General features: G+C 25.3%; 3 protein-coding genes across 3 annotated transcripts; 2 read left to right on the top strand and 1 right to left on the bottom strand.

Annotated features, from left to right (window-relative positions):
- Positions 1 to 1,471: 1,471 nt before the first annotated feature.
- On the top strand, positions 1,472 to 2,329 carry OCT59_026127 (uncharacterized protein; the record flags this gene model as incomplete). Its single annotated transcript, XM_025332713.1, has 1 exon — positions 1,472 to 2,329. One exon carries the CDS (start codon positions 1,472 to 1,474, stop codon positions 2,327 to 2,329), a length of 858 nt encoding a protein of 285 aa, XP_025168217.1.
- Positions 2,330 to 2,409: 80 nt separating this feature from the next.
- On the bottom strand, positions 2,410 to 3,389 carry OCT59_026126 (uncharacterized protein; the record flags this gene model as incomplete). The annotated part of the gene is made up of 3 exons (XM_066142969.1): positions 2,410 to 2,574; positions 2,823 to 2,889; positions 3,382 to 3,389. The coding sequence occupies 3 exons, from the start codon at positions 3,387 to 3,389 to the stop codon at positions 2,410 to 2,412; spliced, it is 240 nt and encodes a 79-aa protein (XP_065992534.1).
- Positions 3,390 to 7,168: 3,779 nt separating this feature from the next.
- Positions 7,169 to 9,146, top strand: OCT59_026125 (uncharacterized protein; the record flags this gene model as incomplete). The annotated part of the gene is made up of 9 exons (XM_066142968.1): positions 7,169 to 7,402; positions 7,478 to 7,532; positions 8,359 to 8,370; positions 8,446 to 8,487; positions 8,565 to 8,615; positions 8,683 to 8,742; positions 8,832 to 8,912; positions 8,987 to 9,055; positions 9,136 to 9,146. The coding sequence occupies 9 exons, from the start codon at positions 7,169 to 7,171 to the stop codon at positions 9,144 to 9,146; spliced, it is 615 nt and encodes a 204-aa protein (XP_065992533.1).
- Between the last annotated feature and the right edge of the window lie 360 nt (positions 9,147 to 9,506).

The raw sequence follows: 9,506 nt of genomic DNA, 5'->3' as shown, positions 1-9,506 counted from the left end.
GGTTAGACGCTCTAATTAACCGGTTATTAACCGGTTAAGCTTTTTTTTGACGGTTCCAATCCCTACTCAATGTAGGATAATTAAAAATTCCATATTACAATCAATAGTTCATTTACAGAAAATTTTAATAAATAAAAATTATTTATCTTTATTTAAATCATTATTATCATCAAATATATATAATTGTTCAAATACTTTAAATACAATAACTTTAGGTTTAATAGCAAGTATCACAAATATTATTATTTGAAATATTGTAAAAATATAAAATTAGTTTTGATTTTTATACAATTGGAAGTCAGTTTACGTACCAAAAATTATATTTAATTGAAAATATTAATGTACAGTCCATGGTGATCGAACTGAATATAGTTCACTAATATTACAAAATTTAGGACAAATTCTTCCTCCTAAATTAAAATATTTACATTTGAAACTTTACCACATTGAAGAAGTATTTCAAAAGAATTCTCAAAATACCTTTATTAAGAAATTATTAATCTGTTATTACTTTAATGACCAAAGTATTTTACCCTCTATAAAAGAATATATTATGAAAAAGAAAAGGGTTAAGTATTTGGCTATTAAAAAATTTAATTTTGTGAAAACTTATGATGATGAATTGTTTTGATTTTAAAGATGAAGTGAAGAGATTTGGGTTGTATAATATTAAAGTGCAAAATTTTGATAGATTAAAGATTACTGCGTATGATTATATTATAATTAATCATTAAGTAGTATTTTAAATGAAGTTGCTTGTAAATTTACTCAATCTAAATAAAATATACATTTATTGATTGTTGATGATCAATGATTTTATCAATCAAAAAATCTGAAATTTGGTGATACTACAATTTGATATTATGCGAATTACGCTTATTCTATTATACATCTACTATCACAAAAAACAACACCTATTGTGAAATGTACCATGTATTTTTGCATTCCGTTCTTGAACCCAAAATTTACAAAAAAGAAAATATCAAGAAATGTTTATAAATCTTTCTATTAATAACATTAAAAAATATAAAATTCTTCAACACTTATTATATTATATATTACTTATATGTATATTATATAATATATCTTTATATATCACATTATTACAAATAAATATTATTTAATTATCTAATTACAAATTATTATGACTCATATTACAGTTTTATCGTGAAATTTATCATCGGATCAAAGACATTTTTCTATTAAAAATTCACAAGTTGAGCCACTTAAAAATATTGAGTCATCCTTTGAGTCATCCAATAACATGTATAAAAAAATTATATATATATATCCATACATACATACAAAATTTTCTTTTTTTTTTTACCAATACCTGTACGAAAAAGATATAATAAAAAAATACCTCGCACAGAGCAACAAAAATCGATTTTTATTTTTTTTGTTGCTCTTTATTCTACTTTTTTTCCATATTACTATATACCCAAATTTTTTAAAAAAATATCAACACAAAATGCAAGAAGAAATTTTTAAAATATGTCGTCCTGGAATTGTGGCAAACTTTATATATAAAGTTGTAGAACTTGCTACTTATACTTCCGATTTTGCCACTGATGCTATAAATATATTAACTGAGAATACATTAAATACTGGAGTTCATTCAACGAGACAAAATTATATCGATGATGATGAAAATGTCTATGATCATAAGAAAAAAGATGTTTCTACTTGGGATGAAAATGTAGAAACCGTTGAAGATGAAGAACCTCCTCCACCTTACGATAATTCTACTGAAACTAAACCTTCACTCATAATTTCTACATCTCCCTCACAACAGGATTATCCAACTACTCAGTCTGAAACTAAACCTTCATTTACAATTTCTACATCACCCTCACAACAAGATTATCCAACTACTCAGACTGATAAACCTTCTCTTACAATTTCTACATCACCTCCGCAACAAAATTACCCAACTACTCAATCAACACCAACACATTCACCAACAAATTCAACTTCACGAAGAAGACAATTCCGTGTTCGTCGTGGCCGTAGATTTGTACATCACAAATCATCTTCAAAAATGAGTAATAATTTCAATAATACATCCGATAATAATGTTGAAGAAGAAGAAGAAGAAGATATTATCCTTAAAAGACTTAATAGTAAAATATCTGTTATGATAGCCGAAGCTGAAGCTGCTTTAAATAGTAAGGTTGAAGTTACAGAACTTGAAATGATGCTTGCTGAGGAAAAAGAACGCGATGAACGAATTATGAAAGAATTTGGCATTAAAACTCTTAATGTTCATAATTACAATTACAATAATTACAATATCAATTATAATAACAATTACAATTACTTTTACTGAATTCTTTTAAAAAATTTATAACGAAGAATAAAGATACAATTAGGAGGCGTAAAAGTCGGAAAAAATTCAGATACACAAAATTACTCATTATCAAGATTAACCTTTTTATAATTAAAAGCAGCATCAAATTTTAATTCATTCAAAAGAAAATCAACTTTCTCATCGGATCCGGTAGACCCAACAACTCTCATTCCTTTAATTTTAGCTATTTGACCAACGAGTTGTCCAGTAAGACCAGCAGCAGTCTAAAATAATTGGTAATTTTATTTTAAGCACCTTTTTAAAAAGAATGTAAGTAAATATATCAATGGAAAGTAAATAGTTATTCCGATAAATCAAGTGATATGACATTGTATGGTATTGGTCGGACGATGATATCTATGAATGTATAAGAGATGTAGGTTATGTGGAAAAAATTACTGTCAAACAATGTTATAAATATAAGATGGTCAGAGCTAAGCTGCGCTTTACCAAAGAGTACGAAAATACGTACAAGCGATGTGGAGCTAATATCACAATTATAAGGAACGGTCGTCAATATTTCTTTAGAAAGTTCGACCCTGATTTAAGTCCACAAGAATTAAGAAATAGATACGGATGGCAAGCATGTAAAAAAATTTCAATTGAAAGTAATGCAACAGACGGTGAAATTTTTAAAGAAAATATTACGAAATATGGAGGATTTTTCGGAAAAGTTAACAAAATTAGATATATCTTAATATACTTTAATAAATGATGATACAAATCGGGAATGGAAGATGATATGGGGAAGGGCTACAATTGAAAAGTCAAGACGAACTTATAGGGAAGGGCGATAGTTTTAGGATAAGGAAGATCTAAATGAACTCAAACAATAATGTATCGAAAAAGTCGGAAGACGAACAATTTATGGTACAAGGGATAGTCTAACGGATCCGAAGGAATATTTTAATGATAAGAACATATAAAGTATCAAAGGAAAAAAAAAGAAACGTGTCGCGCAAAATCAGGTTACTCGGAGGATTGTGAAAGTGACGAGACAGATACTTTATTGATACAATGTATTTACTTACGTTGACATTGGGGTTGATTAAATTTTTAATTTTCCCCAATACTAAAAAAAATAATGATTATACAAAAGTATTTAATTTTCGTGGTGTGTTACAGTATGTACTATGATTTTGATTTATTAAACGCTCATAATGAATTTATATTATAACTCCAGTAAGAATTAATTGTTAACATAAAACATCATCAACCATAAGAGATTTTTTTATTAAGAGCCCGTTGAGATAAAATCCTTTTTAATAGAGTAGAGTCCGTTGAAATATTTGAAACAAATATTTCAGAAAAAAGGCGCAGTAAATTACTTACGAAAGGATGATTGTTAAAACACGATTTAAACACGTGATAATTTTCCAGTCGTTGCGACATTTGTCAAATATTTTTTTTTTACTACGTGAAAATTAAAATTTTCTAAGTATAAACAAAAATGGCCACACTAGATACTGCTTATGTATATACTGTATGCCACGCAAATTAATAAATCCGCAGTATTATGATTTATTGAATATTTTGGTACCAAAAATATTAAAATATGATGTAATTGTGAAAGGCTAGTATAGCGTCTAATACTTCCTCTTTTATTAAAGTTAAAGAAACTTCCGTATAAACCTTATTCATTAACTTCATCAAATTCTATAAGTCTATAACTTTATATCTTAATCCTTATTCTCCTTTTTTATATCTGTTGTTTTCCTTTTTATTACCCTTTTTTTAATAATAAAGTACGTGTAAGACAATTCATTTCACTTACAAATGTAAATTTCAATAACTTTCCTATTTAATTATTTACAAAATAATAATAAAAAATTTTTTTATGTTGCAAACCTTAACTTTATTTTAAGTATTGATTTTCGTTATTGAATTGGTATACAAAATACTAGCAAAATAACAAAATATGACAAATAAACATTATTAAGCAATTAAGTAATTAATTTCTAGAAAAATTATTAAAAAAATTACATATGATAAGCAAGATTTGTAACCTTATTTTTTGTAATTGTAGATCCAGTCCCATTTTCACAATCAATAAATAACTCCGATATGGTAAAATTCTTTTTTTCTTGTATACTAATTTTAGAAAATCACCAATTTCAATCGGTGAAAGGTATTGAAATTTTTCCGATTAGAATTGTTTAAACCGTTAAGGATAACAACGATCGATCAATAAAAAGTTTATAATAAATTACCGAAAATAATCATCTGGACCATGTGCGCAAATTGTGTAACCTGGGAACAAATCCGGCTGCCATTTTTTTTTTGGGTCGTAAAGAAAAAAAATTTCCATTAATTTTAATTTATAATTAATTATTTACCCTCTTCTTTATTTGCCAAAATAAGTTTTCTAAATTTTTAACTGAAAATTTAGTAATTTATTACAAAATCCGTCACAATACCCGACTCATTATAATAGACCATTATTTTGTAAACCTACCAACATGAGAAATTTGTTATTAAAAAGCGGGTTCGTTAAGATTTTCAAGTTCTCATAGATTACATAATAAGAATGTAATAACATACTGTTTAGACTTATGATCTTTATCGTTTTTTTCTGTAATCTTTTTTTCGTTTTTCATATTTTTCCATTTATTTCACTGGAGATTCGTTCGTGATGCGAGGTGTGACAATCACCACGGGCAATAACATTTCGTATTTAAAATTAAAATTGGCATTTTAAGTTCGATAAACTGGTAAAAAGGCTTCAGCATTTTGCCTTATTCTTTCAAACTGTTATTACGTCTTATATGTCATATTATTCATTGTATTATTACGAATCTTGCCAATATTAAATCACAAAACTTTTATTATATGTGCAATGTAAGAAAAGGACATCAAGTTTACTTATTAGATCATAGATTGTTTACAAATTAATTTATCATCAATTCGCAATTAAGATATTTAAACGAAGATATTTTAAATCACATGACTTTTGTTATGTGTGTAGCGTAGATTTTTAAAAAATTGCTTGGCCCTCCTAATATTATTAAATTAATATGAACGAGTAATTTACATGGTGTATTATCGCTACATGTCCTTTGGATTTTGTAACTTCAGCGAATGTAATAATTAGAACAAGATGTAACGATTACATAATTGGCATACGTCCTAAATTCAGTCACGTGTTTGTAAAAATATTGTTCACCCCCACCACTTTATAAGTATTTTGATTAGTAAAATGTCTGTCACTCTAAACATCACATTCATATTATCATGTGACTTTGGCCCAATAAGATCTCAAACGAGTTGCAAAAAATTGATTAAGAATTTAATTACGTCACAAAAACCACCATTATCGTTTAATTTAAAATTATAACTAACCAATCAAAAACTCTCTCCTTTTAAATAATAAATAAATGATTTTGAGAAACTATTTCGTAGTTGAAAAAGAAAATATTTGAATTATTTACAAGAAAAGTATTTAGACCATTATGAAAAAGTTCATAGGACAAGACTTTTATCAATTATTATATTATAATAAGTAATTATTTATCAAAATAATACATCAAGAAATTTTAACGATGCATTATTTATTATTTGGATGCTAATCATTTCTTTCACAATCAACAAATTATTATTCGATATGACAATATTTAAAAAAAAAAATTGTAGTGATCTTCACATTTTTAATGTAAAAGATAATGATTTCTGCAGATATAAAAATGAGATATTATTATTAAGATAAAATATTTTTAACATATAAATTATTTTAGATATTCACAACGATGATAGTATTATAGACAATGCAGATAAATTTTTTAAATAACTCGGCTAAGGCTTAAGATTATCCGATATAGAGGCCTGCAATTGGTCGCTCGGACCCGGATATCCGGGCGACATATATATTTATATCAATTCCAGCCCACAATTCGTCATATACAATATATTAAATATTTATTATCCTGACCGACTCGGCCGTATTTCAGGCCTTCTCTTTCTTTTTTAAATAATTTATAATTATTTTCTAATTCAATAATGCATGCAAGATATAAATAATAAAACTATTGTATGTTTCATATTCATTGTTATAAAGTAATTTGCATAAACAAACAATAAAAAAGTTATTATTCAAAATTAATTCACAAAGGTGTACAAGTAAACATATATATGTACATACGTATATATATATATATATACACATATATATATATAGATCGTAAATTACTCAAAATTTTTAATTCCATTGTTGAATGAAATTTTGTATGTAAAAATATAAAATAAAAGGTTTTATAATCTTAGAATAGAAATGATTTGCTAAAGAAAGAAATTGGCGCAATTTTACAAACGCTGATCCTTGATCGCGGAAACTTACTTACGAAATAGAATATAAATTGTTTAAAAGTCCTATTCTGAAATTTTTCATGCTTTTTTTTTTATCAAATTCAAAAATTTTTTTTATTATTAATCCAATATTATTGATTGAATTCGTAATTAATTTTCATTATGTCTAATATTCGATATGAATTGATTTATGAATTGTGTTTGAAAGCACATATGTCATTTGATTATAATATTTACAATGATATACACAAACGAAATAAATTTCATGAACAATTATTTTTATCTAATAAATCTCTTACAGATGATGAAAAAACTAAATTAATAAAAATATTATGTCAATTTTATGATCGAAATAATATTATTTATAATTCAGGAACAAAAAGAGTTTGTGAAAATTGTAATCAAGAATGTTTAGCTACATCATTTTGTGAATATTGTGTTCGAAATTATTTAAAAGAAAATTTTTTAAATTGGACATCTGGAAATGATGATATTGATAATTTAATACAAAAATGTCAAATGGAAACTTTCATGCCGAATAAAGTAATTGAATGGATTCCATATAATAATTTTAAAAACGTTAATTATCTTACAAAAGGTGGATTCTCCGAAATTTACACTGCAGATTGGATTGATGGATATTATGAAGAATGGGATTTTAAAAATCAACAATTAGTAAGAAATGGAACTCAAGAAGTTATACTTAAGAGATTAGATGATGCTGAAAGTATAAATCGAAATTGGTTTGAAGAGGTTTGTTATCTAATTTCATTTAAAATTAAATACATTTTATATTTTACTGTATAATAAAAGTTTTAAATTTTATAGGCTAAATCCCATTTAACTATAGGAAATAAATGGGTAGATATTGTCCGTTGTTTTGGTTTGACACAAGATCCATTAAATGGAAATTACATGCTTGTAATGAGAAAAATGGATATGGATTTAAGAAAATATTTACAACAAAAACATAGTCAACTTACATGGAAAGAAAGGATTAAGATTATTTCTGAAATAATCAATGCACTTTATAGAATCGTTAAAGAAAATGCCATTCACAGAGATTTACATTCAGGAAATATTTTGTATTTACGAGTTCTTGATTGTTGGCTTATTGGTGATCTTGGATTTTGTGGACCTGCTGATAAATCATCAAAGTGTATATATGGAAATCTTCCTTATATAGCACCTGAATTAATTGCTGGAAGTGAACACACTTTTGCATCTGATATATATAGTATTGCAATGCTTATGTGGGAAGTCTCATCTGGGCAACCACCATTTATAAATTATGAACATGATTATAGTCTAGCAATGAAGATTATTAACGGCATGAGACCAAAAATTGTGCCAGAAACTCCTTTAGAATATAAACTACTAATGAAACAATGTTGGGATGCTGATCCATTAAAAAGACCTAATATAAAAACGCTTAGGAAGCAGATAAAAGAAATTTATTTATCATATCAAAATATGGAAAATGAATTATTACAACCAATAGTATATAAACCTAATGGTTTAGAAACAAATTCTACAAATAGCAGATTGATTTCAAGTAATATTCATAGATTTGAAAATTTACCCGAACCAAAGAATGCGACAGAAGGTATAGTTTCTTACTATCTATTATAAATTTTTTTTTTAATATGCAATATATTATGCAGTATATTAATATTTTTGTTTTAATTTTTTTAATTTAATAATAATAGAAGAACAAGAAGGTATGTAATGGTATTTTTTATTTATGATTGTTAAATATTATTGATATAACTTTTAAAACAATATTATATTAATAGTATTCTATAGTAAATCATATGGTTTTAAGATTCCTGATAATAGTAAGTAATTATTAATATTTTTAAAATTGTACAATAAAATGTATAATGATCGACTTACGCTTGCTTTCTTGTTTTAGTTAATGAATTTAATAAGTCAGATATTCAGAATGTGGATATTTCTATTAAAGGTAATTAATTCTATTTATTCATCAAATTAATACAAACATTAATGATTAATTTGTATGTTGATTTTAGTTAATAGTAAAAAATTGTCCAACAAAATATTTGAAATGTCACAAGTAAATCTAAATTATGGTAAATATAATTTTATATCATTTAAAGAAATTACAAGTAACAATGAACTTTATTAAAATATTCAATGATTTTTTTTTTTGAAATAAAAGATATTCGAGATTATTATAAAAAAGAAGCAATACAACAAATACAACAAATAAAAAGAGCGAATATTAATATTAATATTAATGGTATGTGAAAATGTTATATCAAAATTTTTATTTAAAATTTGTATTATTTATAATTTAACAAATATATTTTATAGACGAGAATGAAATATATAATAATCCAAATCTTCATTCAAAAGAACAAAATATATTGGAAATTCCTGATGGTAAGTATTTTTTTTTTGATACTGTTTCTAAAAGTAATAATTAAACTTATTATTAATTTGTATTTTATTCATTTTTTCAGAATTATTTTAAATTGTATTAAAGATTGACTTTTTTTTAGTTTTTATTAATTATTTATAGAATTATTATTAGTCATTAGTATGTTTACAAATTTTTAGTTTGTAGCTTTCCTTTAGGTCAGGTACAATTTTAACATGCAAATTTGTAAGAGTCTATTACGTTCAGCAAAAAAATTTAACCGGTTTCTGGAATTCTGATAAAAGAATTGCGGCAATTATCACGAGTCTGCTTTTTTTTGGCTGGATCTACATAGTTTCTATTGGTTATTCAATGATTGGTTAAAGATAAATGTTAATCCTATCTTTTCGGACATCTCATAATAAACGTATTTTCTTCTATCATAATCATATACTTTGTGGATCACTATTAACC

The sequence above is a fragment of the Rhizophagus irregularis genome, chromosome 6, assembly GCF_026210795.1.
Source record: "Rhizophagus irregularis chromosome 6, complete sequence".
NCBI lineage: Eukaryota > Fungi > Glomeromycota > Glomeromycetes > Glomerales > Glomeraceae > Rhizophagus > Rhizophagus irregularis.
Note: the sequence above shows the minus strand (reverse complement) of the source record. Positions and strands in the feature narration are given on the sequence as shown.